Here is a 16,825-nt window from a genome sequence, read left to right on the forward strand (position 1 = left end):
CACCTACCTCATCCCCATACTGTTTTTATTTCATTTAATTTTCTGCTCTTTTGCACACCAGTATCTCTACTTGCACATCATCATCTGTTCGTTTATCACTCCAGTGTTAATCTGCTAAATTGTAATTATTCGCTCCTATAGCCTATTTATTGCCTACCTCCTCATGCCTTTTGCACACACTGTATATAGACTTTCTTTTATCTACTGTGTCATTGACTTGTTTGTGTCATTGGCTTGTTTATTTTTTACTCCATATGTAACTCTGTGTTGTTGTCTGTTTTACACTGCTTTGCTTTATCTTGGCCAGGTCGCAGTTTCAAATGAGAACTTTTTCTCAACTAGCCTACCTGGTTAAATAAAGGTAAAATAAATCATTAAATACAAGTATTGTTGTGATGAGGGCACCCTTGGGAAAGAGACCATGGTCTCAAGGAGTTTTCTCTGAATAAACAAAGAACAATACAAAATAATACATAATAGTACTTGCTAAAATAAAAAATACATCTGTTCAAGGTACAAAAACTAGTAACACTCAAGCAAAGAAAGACATAAAGAACGAAAGAAAGAGAGAAAGAAAGATAAAAAGATAGAAAGAAAGAAAAACACCCTACACAAACTTTAGTGAATTGTCATGGGTTGTTTTACTGCTGTTTTCAGAGCAGCCATTTTGTGGTGTGCCTCAGAAGTAAGGGGCTGTTGATGTGATGGGATTCAGAGCACCTCTGACTCACTGTGGGCTGTAATTCAGCAGGAGGCCCTCCCGAGGGAAAGGAGGCAGTGTATCAATCTGCCCTCAGTATTGCAACTCCTTTCATGTGGTCAGGGGGTTTACGCTAAGAGGCCTCTATACTTGCTGAGAGTTCCTGAAAGTACGAGTTTATTCATGCTAGCCCCGTACGTTATAGAGAGGGAGAAATGTAGCTGGATTGGAAAGAATCCATGATATTAAACAGTAGATGGGATTGTAAGTGCTAGAAGTAATCATGCCAGGCAACAGGCCACAGGAATGCAAATCATCCTCCACGCCAAGAGTTAAGTTAGCAGGTGGCCTCTTCTATTCATTGAACATCAACACTTTACGATGGGAGCGCACATAACATCTGGGCAGACTGGTCACTGCTTTAAATTAAGTGAAATATAGTCACTCAATGTTCTGCCATTTGGAGAAAAAAAAGCTATAAAAAGGGTGACTGAGGGAAGAAAAAGTATAACTGAATACATGTCCTGTGTTTGGTGAAGGTCAATACAGTTGTGTAAATAAATATTCATCTTTAACCTAATCCCTTTGGTTATCTACCTTTCCAAGTGTACTGACCATCCCTGGGCAACCAAAGGACTTCAGGAAGCCCTACTTGGACTGATTTGTTAGACCAGGGGTGAATGCAAGAGCTATTCATCCCAGGTCCCTGCTCTCATTTCATAAATGAGCTGCTATGGTGAGATATTGCATTAGTTAGGACAGCGCATGCTCCTGTTGATAGAACCTTCTTCTGATTCGACTTAAGCCTGCTCATTTCATAGGTAGATGCTTACAGCTTTCAGAATAAAATGTGTGTGAGAAGTAGATTAATATCACTTTATTCATACACAAGATCACTTTTTTCATACACATGATCACCTTATTCATACACAAGATCACCTTATTCATACACAAGATCACCTTATTCATACACAATATCACTTTATTTGTACAAAAGATCACCTTATTCATATACAATATCACTTTATTTGTACACAATATCACCTTATTTGTACACGCAAGATCCAATGGAAGAAAGACACACATACACACTCAGGTTGGAAAGGTTGGCGCGGGGGGCTGTTGTTGTTGTCGTGGAGCAGTTGTTGTTGGGTTTTAAGTGCCTTGCTCAAGGGCACAACGGCATGCAATGGCATCTATGATTTGATACCAGCAACCCTCCGGTTGCCAGCTCAATTCCCAACAGATTTTTCCCATCAGATCCGGGATTCAATCTTGCAACCCTCCGGTTGCTTGCTCGCCTCTCTAACTGCTAGGTTCCCTGTTGCTAGGCTACTCTATAAACATTTTTTTTTACTTTATGTACAGTGGCGTTTATTCATGGATGCCAAGGGAACCCAGGCTTCCCCCAAAAATTAACGAAAAAAAACAATATAAAATAATATATCTTTCGTCTCTCTGTGTTTCATAATTTTGATTCAATTCGCAAGAGACTGAATGTATCTCACCGGAGAAAGCATCTGAGCAAGCGAAACAGTGCCCCTCTCTCTGTCTCTGTATGTGTTGCCCATGCTGTCTGGTCAAAAAGAGTATGACATTTTTGCCGCCCGCAGAATTGAATGCAAAGGAAGCCAGAGAGCATTTGGCCTCTGTTGATAAAAACATAAAAGTAATAAAAGCCAATCAACATTGAGCTAAACTGAGTGAGCTCAACTGTGAAATTAGCCATGGATGGAGACACGAATTTGGACTTAATTATCCATACTGGCCAAAGATTATAACATCGATTCCATTAATTCATATTGTGCCCATGGCTTGAGGATGGTAGTTCAATATGCTGCTAGATGTAGTAGGCTAACATTAACTAACTGGTTCATCATTGCCCATGAAAGGAAGTCAGGCTAGTGAGCAAGCATTTGAGCTCGGTAGTCTTGGAAAACATATATTGTGGTAACTCTCCGTGGTTCTAAATCATCAGTTATTTAGTAGTCCGAAAATGTTGGAAACATTAACTTGCTTGACTATGCTGTAGGTGATGTAACTGTTCGTGTGCTTTGTGGACTTCACAGGACAAATGTTGCTCCCCGGTTTTGTAATGAAACAAAGGTGTTGAATTTATTCTGCCACTGTCTTCTTATTGTCTGGGTCTTAGGCCTATATGTCACAGTGGCAAGGCATAACAGGTTATAGAGCAAACAATGCAAATATCACAACTAAAAGGTTGTAATGTTTTTTTCTGGCCTGGCTTCCTCAGTGATTTTACCCATGCACCGCTACTGTTTATGTATATTGCATAAACAAGAAGTTTGACTGAATCCTACTCTTGGTGTGTTAGTGGTTATTAGGGACAAATTCCTCAATGGTTAACTATCTGTTCTTCATCCCATTTGAGCCAAGTGGGAGCTGGAATAGCAACTATAGCAAATACCATTGCTTCTTTTTTTATCTCGAAGGATAGGAGGCAATGTCAGTGGTCAAAAAAGTAAGTAGAACTGTCTTGAACTGAATTGTGTCTCCAAAGTGTTGGTGTGTCACAGGGAAAACTGAATCCATTTAGATATTCTCCCTCTTGGCAGTTGTCGTTCTAATAGCGTTGATTTCCTAGCTAGTTGATTTAAAAGGTCACTTCTCTATGGAAACCCCATGCACAACGGTGCTTTACCAACAGCTGCTTGGCGGGACTCATGATTAAGTGCTAGCAGAGACGAAAAAAGCATAACAACCATTGTGATCACACCACCGTAATTCAAACCCTGATGCTACTCATATACTTTGCATTAAACAATAATGTAGCAGTAGAACATTTGGTCAATGTATGGTCTAACCCGTACATTTATTTTATATTCTCCAAAATAGGAGGGATGCCTCTTTGGTGCCTAGTGACTATAGATCACCGCACACAGCAACAATATGATGGTGTAATCCTCCCTGTCAGGAGTCAGGAGAGAGCTCTGCTGAAGCTCACAAAACAACTAAACACTAGCAGTCTGTCACTACGCAGCAGATGTACAGGCTCCCTGGGTGGACCCCTATGTTTATATCATTCTTGTCAAACATTTATAAATCTCAGACGGTAGTCCGGCAACAGTGCATAAAACATCCATAGAATTCCAAACACTAATACACGAAGACAACTTGGATTTGAAAAACCTGAAGGCCTGCAGCTGGAGGACAAAAGAGAGTGTTTGTCAATGGAGTTTCTTTAAGGTGGGATTGGTGTTTTAAGCCTTTGGGGGTGGGGAAAATTGTTATTTTCACGTTTAAACTGAACATCTTTTAAGGGATGTAAATTGTCTGTTTATTTTTTAATATGTATTGGTTGAGTTAATAATAAATTGAAAGTATTTGGAAGCAATATTTTCAAAAAGATCATTTAATAATATGTAAACAACACTAACAATACAGTAACCTGTATTTTTCCCAAACATATATTACTCAAATTACTATGAAGCATAACAACATGACAATAATAATATAACATCAATAATAATACAAAAATAACAGTGATATAACCACAATTGGGCAAACAATGTATTTTCTCACACCTTGACCAAACCTGTCCCAAGCATGCATCCGCGTGCGCCATCGTGTGCATTTTGATTTTGTTTATCTCCGCCAAATGCGTTCAGGACACGCAGGTTAAAATACCAAAACCAACTGTGAAGCAACTATATTCATTTGGGGACAAGTTGAAACACAAATGAAACATTCATGGACATTTAGCTAGCTTGCTGTTGCTAGCTAATTTGTCCTGGGAGATAAACATTGACTTGCTATTTTATCTGAAATGCAAATGGTCCTATTTTTTTGCTGGATCTTTGTAGAATTTTGTCCCAATTTGAGTCATACAAAATTGTGTGTCCTCTACTCCGACAATTCATTTTGTTGTCAGTTTTCTTTGATTAATCTCTCCTTGTTAATTATTCAATCACCCATGTGGGTTAGTATGGTCGTGAAAACAAAAGAGTAGATGGGAGAGGCAGGACATGGAACCAAGTTCTGGCTATGCAGACGCTCATTGACACATGCAAGCAGTTTGGATGAAATGACTGAATAACGTGTACATGATGTGTACATTTATTTTGCAACACTCGCGCACACAACGTGGCCGGTCTAGTCAGCATGTTAGGGATGTTTCATCCATTACGTATTGAATATGTAAAATATGAAAATATATACTGGCCATAAAGTACTTTTAAGAGAGCTACTGCACAACTTTTGCCTAATTTTCATATATTCCTACTGTTATTGAACTATGACATTTCAAGGGTCTGAGAATATAGCAGGCCAGTCCTCATGTTTTTTCAGTGAATGCTCTGGAAATATGTATTCAACAGAATATAGCTATGGGATACTTTGGCATAGAGGAAGTACCTTTCAGCAGAACTTATTTGATATAAAACATGATATATACATATATTTTATAGCCAGAAGTCTAAGGATACCGTATAAACAACCACACGTTTTTCCAAACCCATTTTCATGATAGACTGAAGCCTGTGCACAGTGTAAATATGATTCACTTCAAGCCTGGAGGAAAAACTCAGAGTGTTATTCAAGGGGACCTATTTGAAATACTTTCTTTGCTCTTTTACTGCATACCTTTAATGTGATTTATGTTGTGCCAGGCTCTTACTCAGTCAATGACATCAATACGGATTCTGCTTTAACACATCTGATGGATAAATCAAATACATTTTTTTGCAAGTTGCATAGGCTAGTATAGGTTATAATGTGCTTCATAATACAATGTTGATGCAATAATTGACACTATTTCTAGGTAAGATACTGTAGCTACGGAAACCATTTTCAATTGCGATGTCATAAGATTTTACCTCATTTTACTGTAGCAGCATCTTGTAAATCTTTTTTGAGTGGTTAGAATGGTTTAAAACAATGGTTTGTAAATTAAACCTAATGTAACAGTTTGAAAAACAGTGCTATACACTCCTAGAAAACGGGTTCCAAAACGATTCTTCCGCCATCCCCATAGAAGCACCATTTTGGGTTCAATGTAGAACCGTATGTGGAAAGGCTTCTATATGGAACCCCAAAAGGTTCTACCTGGGAAGAAAAGGGTCTCTTCAAATGGTTCTCCTATGGGGACAGCCGAAGAACCATGTTGGTAAAATGTGTATACTTAGTTGAACCGTATTTAATAACAATACGTCCATTAGATCCATATTGGATCGAGAAGTTTCCTTTTGCTAAGATGTACAACAAAATTCTACAACTATAACAACGTACCTGTATATGTTTGATATGGCCTATAGGAGAGAGTGCCAAGTGATGTCTAATATACATGCACTCTAATTTCATATTCTAAGTCATATTCATTGTACAATGTTGAGTGTTTCCACAAAAATAGGGGAAATAAATAAGTTAATACAACTAATATATACATAATACTGTACATCACACCTCCAACCTATCTAAATCGATATTGTACTTTTTCAGCAATACCACATATCTGAAATATAATGCTGCTTGCCCGTTAATGGCAACCACATGACCTGACGACCATGTTTCTGTATTTCTTGAGGATGACATTTGAGCTGTCATCAAAGTAAAGCACAGATATAGCGTTCAGCTTGGTCGGTGCACAGCATGGCTTTGGCACATTGTCAGGGAACATCAGATGGACCTGTGGAAGTGAACAGAAAGGACTGAGTAAAATATAAATGAAAATGACTGAAAGAAAGAAAGAAAGGACTGAGTATAGAAAGGAGATAGCATCAAAGCAGCAGTTTGAGAAGCTCATAAAATCTATATGGTGAGGGAATAATTATCACCATATTGTTAAAGAAATTCAATATGAATTCAAATAAGTAACTTTTGAGACTTTGCACTTACCAGAGTTTGCACAATGGCGTGATTTGTCGCATTCATATGTGCATTGAGTGGAAAAGAACATTCCCCATCGCAGTAAAAAGCAGCATAGCCTTCAGGTGCAATAATCCAGTCCTTCAAATAGAATTAAAAAAGACAAAATAAGCCTCAATGTGGTCCTCATTGAATATTGAAGACACTTCATTCACACTTCATGTGTTTTCTTTAGTCAGTCATCTGTCTGTTTCTCGTGCACTGCATTGAATACTCTAAATAACAGTGTTGAAACTAAAAGAGGTGTTTTTACAAACACACACATATTTGTAACACACATGTAACACACATGTTATGATTCTGATATTTTTTTTTTACTAATTGGTCTTTTGACCAATCAAATCAGCCATGAAAAAGAGCTGATGTTATTGGTCAGAAGACCAATTATTGGAGAAGGAAAAGAATTGGGCTGAATTGGGCTGCCTGTCTAAATGCAGCCTATGTGCCTTCTGCTCTGACATGCTTATGACAGTGTAGAATAGACACTAATAATGTTGAAATGGTATTACATCTTTCTTACCTGCCATCCTAAGTCTCGGAAGCTGACGTAAAGTTCATGCTTCTTGCAGGCTTGTTTCTGTTCACTGGTGTTATGATCTGAAAACAAGAAACATTAAATTAATCTGCAAGTTTACCGGTTTTTCATGCATCATTAGGCTTTTATTTTATTTTATTGAGCACCTGTGAGCACTATTATTATTTTGGACAATGGGAAACTAGAAAATTCTTAGTGAAACGTTAACAAACTGTTAACAGCAAATGGCAGCACCAACTCATTTCTAGTTATTACAGTAAAGCGGCCACTGAAAGGGTGTTGACTGGGTGTCCCTAACGCACTGAACCACATCAGTTCTAAACAGCTGTGGAGCTGAAGCAAGTGCACATAGACTTCTATAAAATGACAGCCAAATTAAACTAATTTATTGAGGGTCATTGGGGACGTTTTGCGTACTTTAGCTAGAGTATTTATTTAAGGTGAGCGTTACATGTTAATATCCATGGACCATCCTGAGTTGAAGGAAGGGTAAAAGATTCAGCAGGTAGGTTTATTATTTTGAAAAGCTATGTGTTTTATATGGATCTATAGTACACGTGTAACTGCCAAAACAAGGCTAATTGGCAACAAGAAGCTGCTTGAGTAGACATAACATCCTGGAGGGTAGACATAACAATTATGATGGTTTAATATGCCCACCTCCACTTTTTGGTGCCTGTGATGATTCCTGTTGACCACCTGATTTGTTACGATTGTGATTCTTTTTCTTTCCACCAGCGGCCCTGACAGAGCGCAGCAATACCTCACTGGCCTTGAAGAATGAGACGAGGAATGGCTGTTTGGATTGTGGTCCATTCCTACCAACGATGCCAGCAGACTTCATGTTGATACTCCGTCCTTTAAAACAACAAGCAGTGTGAATAGCAGCAAACAGAAGCATACTTACGCTCCTATCTAATCAAATGCAATGATCGGGGCACAACATAAGAGTTTATTTCCAAAAGGCAATATCCACCAATCCTTCACATTTGTGTTTTTAGGATTGCATATGGATTTTCAGTTTCAGTTTTTCACAATGTAAAATATTACTGTTCTCAGATGTTTCATTCATAGATTTTAGATGTACAGTTGAAGTTAGAAGTTTACATACACCTTAGCCAAATACATTTTTCACAATTCCTGACATTCAATCTGAGTAAAAAATTCACTGTTTTAGGTCAAATCAAATCAAATCAAATCAATTTTTATTTGTCACATACACATGGTTAGCAGATGTTAATGCGAGTGTAGCGAAATGCTTGTGCTTCTAGTTCCGACAATGCAGTAATAACCAACAAGTAATCTAACTAACAATTCCTAAACTACTGTCTTATACACAGTGTAAGGGGATAAAGAATATGTACATAAGGATATATGAATGAGTGATGGTACAGAGCAGCATAGGCAAGATACAGTAGATGGTATCGAGTACAGTATATACATATGAGATGAGTATGTAAACAAAGTGGCATAGTTAAAGTTGCTAGTGATACATGTACTACATAAGGATGCAGTCGATGATATAGAGTACAGTATATACATATGCATATGAGATGAATAATGTAGGGTAAGTAACATTATATAAGGTAGCATTGTTTAAAGTGGCTAGTGATATATTTACATCATTTCCCATCAATTCCCATTATTAAAGTGGCTGGAGTTGAGTCAGTGTTAGTGTGTTGGCAGCAGCCACTCAATGAGAGTGGTGGCTGTTTAACAGTCTGATGGCCTTGAGATAGAAGCTGTTTTTCAGTCTCTCAGTCCCAGCTTTGATGCACCTGTACTGACCTCGCCTTCTGGATGATAGCGGGGTGAACAGGCAGTGGCTCGGGTGGTTGATGTCCTTGATGATCTTTATGGCCTTCCTGTAACGTCGGATGGTGTAGGTGTCCTGGAGGGCAGGTAGTTTGTCCCCGGTGATGCGTTGTGCAGACCTCACTACCCTCTGGAGAGCCTTACGGTTGAGGGCGGAGCAGTTGCCGTACCAGGCGGTGATACAGCCCGCCAGGATGCTCTCGATTGTGCATCTGTAGAAGTTTGTGAGTGCTTTTGGTGACAAGCCGAATTTCTTCAGCCTCCTGAGGTTGAAGAGGCGCTGCTGCGCCTTCTTCACGATGCTGTCTGTGTGAGTGGACCAATTCAGTTTGTCTGTGATGTGTATGCTGAGAAACTTAAAACTTGCTAATCTCTCCACTACTGTTCCATCGATGTGGATAGGGGGGTGTTCCCTCTGCTGTTTCCTGAAGTCCACAATCATCTCCTTAGTTTTGTTGACATTGAGTGTGAGGTTATTTTCCTGACACCACACTCCGAGGGCCCTCACCTCCTCCCTGTAGGCCGTCTCGTCGTTGTTGGTAATCAAGCCTACCACTGTTGTGTCGTCCGCAAACTTGATGATTGAGTTGGAGGCGTACGTGGCCACGCAGTCGTGGGTGAACAGGGAGTACAGGAGAGGGCTCAGAACGCACCCTTGTGGGGCCCCAGTGTTGAGGATCAGCGGGGAGGAGATGTTGTTACCTACCCTCACCACCTGGGGGCGGCCCGTCAGGAAGTCCAGTACCCAGTTGCACAGGGCGGGTCGAGACCCAGGGTCTCGAGCTTGATGACGAGCTTGGAGGGTACTATGGTGTTGAATGCCGAGCTGTAGTCGATGAACAGCATTCTCACATAGGTATTCCTCTTGTCCAGATGGGTTAGGGCAGTGTGCAGTGTGGTTGAGATTGCATCGTCTGTGGACCTATTTGGGCGGTAAGCAAATTGGAGTGGGTCTAGGGTGTCAGGTAGGGTGGAGGTGATATGGTCCTTGACTAGTCTCTCAAAGCACTTCATGATGACGGAAGTGAGTGCTACGGGGCGGTAGTCGTTTAGCTCGTTACCTTAGCTTTCTTGGGAACAGGAACAATGGTGGCCCTCTTGAAGCATGTGGGAACAGCAGACTGGTATAGGGATTGATTGAATATGTCCGTAAACACACCAGCCAGCTGGTCTGCGAATGCTCTGAGGGCGCGGCTGGGGATGCCGTCTGGGCCTGCAGCCTTGCGAGGGTTAACACGTTTAAATGTTTTACTCACCTCGGCTGCAGTGAAGGAGAGACCGCATGTTTCCGTTGCAGGCCGTGTCAGTGGCACTGTATTGTCCTCAAAGCGGGCAAAAAAGTGATTTAGTCTGCCTGGGAGCAAGACATCCTGGTCCGTGACTGGGCTGGATTTCTTCCTATAGTCCGTGATTGACTGTAGACCCTGCCACATGCCTCTTGTGTCTGAGCCGTTGAATTGAGATTCTACTTTGTCTCTGTACTGACGCTTAGCTTGTTTGATAGCCTTACGGAGGGAATAGCTGCACTGTTTTGTATTCAGTCATGTTACCAGACACCTTGCCCTGATTGAAAGCAGTGGTTCGCGCTTTCAGTTTCACGTGAATGCTGCCATCAATCCACGGTTTCTGGTTAGGGAATGTTTTAATCGTTGCTATGGGAACGACATCTTCAACGCACGTTCTAATGAACTCGCACACCGAATCAGCGTATTCGTCAATGTTGTTATCTGACGCAATACGAAACATGTCCCAGTCCACGTGATGGAAGCAGTCTTGGAGTGTGGAGTCAGCTTGGTCGGACCAGCGTTGGACAGACCTCAGCGTGGGAGCTTCTTTTTTTAGTTTTTGTCTGTAGGCAGGTATCAGCAAAATGGAGTCGTGGTCAGCTTTTCCGAAAGGGGGGCGGGGCAGGGCCTTATATGCATCGCGGAAGTTAGAGTAACAGTGATCCAAGGTTTTTCCGCCCCTGGTTGTGCAATCGATATGCTGATAAAATTTAGGGAGTCTTGTTTTCAGATTAGCCTTGTTAAAATCCCCAGCAACAATGAATGCAGCCTCCGGATAAATGGTTTCCAGTTTGCAAAGAGTTAAATAAAGTTCGTTCAGAGCCATTGATGTGTCTGCTTGGGGGGGATATATACGGCTGTGATTATAATCGAAGAGAATTCTCTTGGTAGATAGAGCGGTCTACATTTGATTGTGAGGAATTCTAAATCAGGTGAACAGAAATAAAAGCTGAAATAGGATCACCACTTTATTTTAAGAATGTGAAATGTCAGAATAATAATAGTAGAGCAAATTATTTATTTCAGCTTTTATTTCTTTCGATCACATTCGAAGCGGGTCAGAAGTTTACATACACTCAATTTGTATTTGGTAGCATTGCCTTTAAATAGTTTAACTTGGGTCAAATGTTTCGGGTAGCCTTCCACACGCTTCCCACAATAAATTGGGTGAATTTTGGCCCATTCCCCTTGACAGAGCTGGTGTAACTGAGTATTGTAGGCCTCCTTTCTGGCAAACGCTTTTTCAGTTCTGCCCGCAAATTTTCTATGGGATTGAGGTCAGGGTTTTGTGATGGCCACTCCAATACCTTGACTTTGTTGTCCTTTAGCCATTTCGCCACAACTTTGGAAGTATGCTTGGGGTCAATGTCCATTTGGAAGACCCATTTGCGACCAAGCTTTAATTTCCTGACTGATGTCTTGAGATGTTACTTCAATATATCCACATAATTTTCCTACCTCATGATGCCATCTATTTTGTGAAGTGCACCAGTCCCTCCTGCAGCAAAGCACCCCCACAACATGATGCTTCCACCCCCTTGCTTCATGGTTAGGATGGTGTTCTTCAGCTTGCTAGCCTCTCCCTTTTCCCTCTAAACATAACAATGGTCATTATGGCCAAACAGTTCTATTTTTGCTTCATCAGACCAGAGGACATTTCTCCAAAAAGTACGATCTTTGTCCCCATGTGCAGTTGCAAACCGTAGTCTGGCTTTTATATGGTGGTTTGGAGCAGTGGCTTCTTCCTTGCTGAGCGGCCTTTCAGGTTATGTCGATATAGGACTCGTTTTACTGTGGATATATATACTTTTGTACCTGTTTCGTCCAGCATCTTCACACGGTCCTTTGCAATTTATTAAAATATCGTCATGAACACTTTGATTGATTTGCACTTTCCGCACCAAAGTATGTTCATCTCTAGGGGACAGAACGCGTCTCCTTCCTGAGCGGTATGACGGATGCGTGGTCCCATGGTGTTTATACTTGCGTACTATTGTTTGTACAGATGAACGGGGCACCATCAGGCATTTGGAAATTGCTCCCAAAGATGAACCAGACTTGTGGAGGTCTCGGTTGATTTCTTTTGATTTTCCAATGATGTCAAGCAAAGAGGCACCGAGTTTGAAGGTAGGCCTTGAAATACAACCACAGGTACACCTCCAATTGACTCAAATTATCAGACGCTTCTAAAGCCATGACATCATTTTCTGGATTTTTCCAAGCTGTTTCAAGGCACAGTCAATTTAGTGACCCACTGGAATTTTGAGACAGTGAATTATAAGTGAAATAATCTGTCTGTAAACAATTGTTGGGAAAATTACTTGTGTCATGCACAAAGTAAATGTCCTAACCGACTTGCCAAAGCTATAGTTTGTGAACAAGAAATTTGTGGAGAGGTTGAGAAACGAGTTTTAATGACTCCAACCTAAGTGCATGTAAACTTCTGACTTCAACTGTATATTTAGATTTTGTTTTGCAAAACGCTACAAAATGTATACGTTGTTTAGCTGGAATTTGTTATTTTTTATTTAACCTTTATTTAACCTGGCAAGTCAGTTAAGAACAAATTCTTATTTGCATTGACGGCCTACCAAAAGGCAAAAGGCCTCCTGCGGGGATGGGCCTGGAATTAAAAATAAACATGTATTAAATCAAAATATAGGACAAAACACACAACACAACAAGAGAGACAACACAACACTACATAAAGAGAGACTTAAGACAACAACATAGTATAGCAGCAACACATAACAGCACAGCATGGTAGCAACACAACATGACAACAACATGGTTGCAACACAACATGGCAGCAGCACAACATGGTAGCAGCACAAAACAGGGTACAAACATTATTGGGCAAAGACAACAGCACAAAGGGCCAGAAGGAAGAGACAACAATACATCACGCAAAGCAGCCGCATCTGTCAGTAAGAGTGTACATGTATTTGAATGAAGAGATTGAGATAAAACTGTCCAGTTAGAGTGTTTGTTGCAGCTTGTTCCAGTCGCTAGCTGCAGTGAACTGAGAAGATGATGTGTGTGCTTTGGGGACCTTTAACAGAATGTGACTGGCAGAACGGGTGTTGTAAGTGGAGGATGAGGGCTGCAGTAGATATCTCAGATAGCGGGGAGTGAGCACTAAGAAGGTTTTATAAATAAGCATCAACCAGTGGGTCTTGCGATGGGTATACAGATTGATGTGTCCTACAAGCAGCATTGGTGGAAAAACTGATGGCCGAATGATAAAGAACACCCATCTGCTAATCTATGAATTACATCTCCGTATTCTAGCATGGGTAGGATGGTCATCTGAATCAGGGTTAGTTTGGCAGCAGGGGTGAAAGAGGAGCTATTACGATAGAGAAAACCAAGTCTAGATTTAACTTTAGCCTGCAGTTTTGATATGTGCTGAGAGAAGGACAGTATACCGTCTAGCTATACTCCCAAGTACTTGTATGAGGTGACTACTTCAAGCTCTAAACCCTCAGAGGTTGTAATCACACCTAGGGGGAGAGGGGCCTTCTTTTTACCAAACCACAGGACCTTTGTTTTAAGGGCAGATAAAGCTTTTTGGACACTAAGAAAGCTTTGTTGTAGAGCATTTAACACAAACTCCGGGGAGGGGCCAGCTGAGCATAAGACTGTATCCTCTGCATATAATTGGATGAGAGAGCTTCCTACTACCTGAGTTATGTTGTTGATGTAAATTGAGAAGAGCATGGGGCCTAGGATCGAGCCTTGGGGTGTACCTTGGTGACAGGCAGTGGCTGAGACAGCAGATATTCTGATTTTATACACTGCACTCTTTGAGAGAGGTAGTTAGCAAACCAGGACAAAGACCTTCTTGTCTACACCCATTCAGCATCATTCACACCCTCTTCAGCTTTAGCCCCAACCAGCTCTTAAGGGTTGTTCCGAATGTACTAACAGCAGCAGTCAAGCACCCAAGCTAACTTGTTAGCTACTTAAGTGAGAGAGAACAGCTCACTGAACATTACTCACCCTAGCAGAGCTAATTAGGCTGTTATGTTATCCAGAACATTGGAGACTGCAACTGTGTTGTCAGACTGTCCGTTAATAAATTCAGAGCATTTCGCGTTCAGAGTGCACACCGGATGCTTTGGCCAATTAGTAGGGCTGATCCGAACATTTTGATGGCTCTTTCTGTCAAAATTAGACATTTGTAATATCTGAAAATATAGCTAGCTAGAATATCTTAATATCTTATCTTACATTATTCATGGATGGAAGCGTCTCCTGTCGGATGCCATGGTTGCTCTTAGGTTGATGTAATCCGGAGACATATTATATTCCACTGATTTCAAAATTCAGTCCTCCAGAAAGTGGAGAACAACACTTATGCAGTTTTAATACACAATAGACTTTAAAAAAAGCCACGCTAGACAGGATTACTTAGACATATTGACCAGCTCAAATAGACAGAAGCGCACTAAACTCAGCAAAAAAAGAAAGTCCCTTTTTCAGTCTTTCAAAGATAATTTGTAAAAATCCAAATAACTTCACAGATCTTCATTGTAAAGGGTTTAAACACTGTTTCCCATGCTTGTTCAATTAACCATAAGCAATTAATGAACATGCAGCTGTGGAACGGTTGTTAAGACACTAACAGCTTACAAACGGTAGGCAATTAAGTTCAAAGTTATTAAAATTTAGGGCACCAATGAGGCCTTTCTACTGACTCTAAAAAACAGCAAAAGAAAGATGCCCAGGGTCCTTGCTCATCTGCATGAACGTGCCTTAGGCATGCTGCAAGGAGGCATGAGGACTGCAGATGTGGCCAGGGCTATAAATTGTAATGTCCGTACTGTGAGACGCCTAAGACAGTGCTACAGGGAGACAGGATGGACAGCTGATCATCCTCGCAGTGGCAGACCACATGTAACAACATCTGCACAGGACCGGTACATCCGAACATCACACCTGCAGGACATGTATAGGATGGCAACAATAACTGCCTGAGTTACACCAGGAACACACAATCCCTTCATCAGTGCTCAGACTGTCCGCAGTAGGCTGAGAGAGGCAGGACTGAGGACTTGTAGGCCTGTTGTAAGGCAGCTCCTCACCAGACATCACCGGCAACAAAGTCGCCTATGGGCACAAACCCACCGTCGCTGGACCAGACAGGATTGGCAAAAAGTGCTCTTCACGGACAAGTCACGGTTTTGTCTCATCTGGGGTGATACACTGAGGCATTTCACTCTGGTGCGGAATCGATTTGGAGGTGGAGGGTCCGTCATTGTCACGTTCTGAACTTTATTTCCTTTGTTTTGTCTTTATTTAGTATGGTCAGGGCGTGAGTTGGGGTGGGCAGTCTATGTTTGTTTTTCTATGTTTGGTTTCTGTTTCGGCCTAGTATGGTTCTCAATCAGAGGCAGGTGTCGTTAGTTGTCTCTGATTGAGAATCATACTTAGGTAGCCTGGGTTTCACTGTTGGTTTGTGTGGTGTTTGTTTCCGTGTGTGTTTGTCCGCACACGGTACTGTTTTGTTTTTTGTAGATTTCACGTTATCGTTTTCTCGTTTATTGTTTTTGCTCATTTGTCTTTATTAAAATATTGTCATGAACACTTACCACGCTGCATCTTGGTCCGATCCTTACTCCTGTTCAGACGAAGATCTGCTGTTAGTCGTGGTCTGGGGCGATGTGTCACAGCATCATCGGACTGAGCTTGTTGTCATTGCAGGCAATCTCAATGCTGTGCATTACAGGGAAGACATCCTCCTCCCTCATGTGGTACCCTTCCTGCAGGCTCATCCTGACATGACCCTCCAGCATGACAATGCCACCAGCCATACTGTTCGTTCTGTGTGTGATTTCCTGCAAGACAGGAATGTGTTCTGCATGGGCAGCGAAGAGCCCGGAACTCAATCCCTTTGAGCACATATGTGACCTGTTGGATCGGAGGGTGAGGGCTAGGGCCATTCCCCCCAGAAATGTCCGGGGATTGCACGTGCCTTGGTGGAAGAGTGGGGTAACATATCACAGCAAGAACTGGCAAATCTTTTGCAGTCCATGAGGAGGAGATGCACTGCGGTACTGTTGATGGAATTTATAGCTTTAAAGGAATGATTAGAATACTCCACTCAGAAACCATATAATTGTAGAAATTGACTAGAATCATAATTGACTAGTTATAATTAATGATGTGTGTAGTTTTAGTCAGTCAAACAATATGTCTATTATAGCGTCTTGAGCACAGACTGTCTGACCAATATTCGGTGCCGACCTGACTAGAGATTTGGGAGAGAACGGGACGTCTCAAGGACAAGGTCTCCCTAATCTCTGTCGGCTGGGTAGTGAGACGGTATGTGCGTCGGATACCTTCTGTTTTGTGTGGATGTATGTGTGTGCATATGTTTGCGTGAATGTGTGTGCGTATGTTTGTGTGAAGGTGTGCGTGAAAAGCCAGTATAAAATTAATTGTTTTGTACAACAGGCTAGCGTGCTCTCGTATATACATTTTCTGACTATTGTAGCTGGGCCTCCGTCTGATTAATTTCAACCAGTTTCTTACAAATTCTGGGTTTCAAGCTGAGTAATTAATTAAATTGGGTTTATGAACATTGAGAACATAATTCTCGTG

The 16,825-nt window shown here is 41.3% G+C and overlaps 1 protein-coding gene across 1 annotated transcript in view; it reads right to left on the reverse strand.

The window, feature by feature from the left end:
• Positions 1-4,094: 4,094 nt before the first annotated feature.
• bmp5 (bone morphogenetic protein 5) overlaps positions 4,095-16,825 on the reverse strand; it is a 46,318-nt gene continuing 33,587 nt past the window's right edge. Inside the window, exons 4-7 of the mRNA XM_064950158.1 lie at positions 7,779-7,976; positions 7,104-7,180; positions 6,554-6,664; positions 4,095-6,344 (exon numbers count right to left, since the gene is read on the reverse strand). Coding sequence (XP_064806230.1) covers positions 6,195-6,344; positions 6,554-6,664; positions 7,104-7,180; positions 7,779-7,976 — 536 coding nt within the window. The 3' untranslated portion in view covers positions 4,095-6,194. The remainder of the gene's footprint in view (positions 6,345-6,553; positions 6,665-7,103; positions 7,181-7,778; positions 7,977-16,825) is intronic.

The sequence above is a fragment of the Oncorhynchus masou genome, chromosome 31, assembly GCF_036934945.1.
Source record: "Oncorhynchus masou masou isolate Uvic2021 chromosome 31, UVic_Omas_1.1, whole genome shotgun sequence".
In the NCBI taxonomy this organism is placed as follows: Eukaryota; Metazoa; Chordata; class Actinopteri; order Salmoniformes; family Salmonidae; genus Oncorhynchus; species Oncorhynchus masou.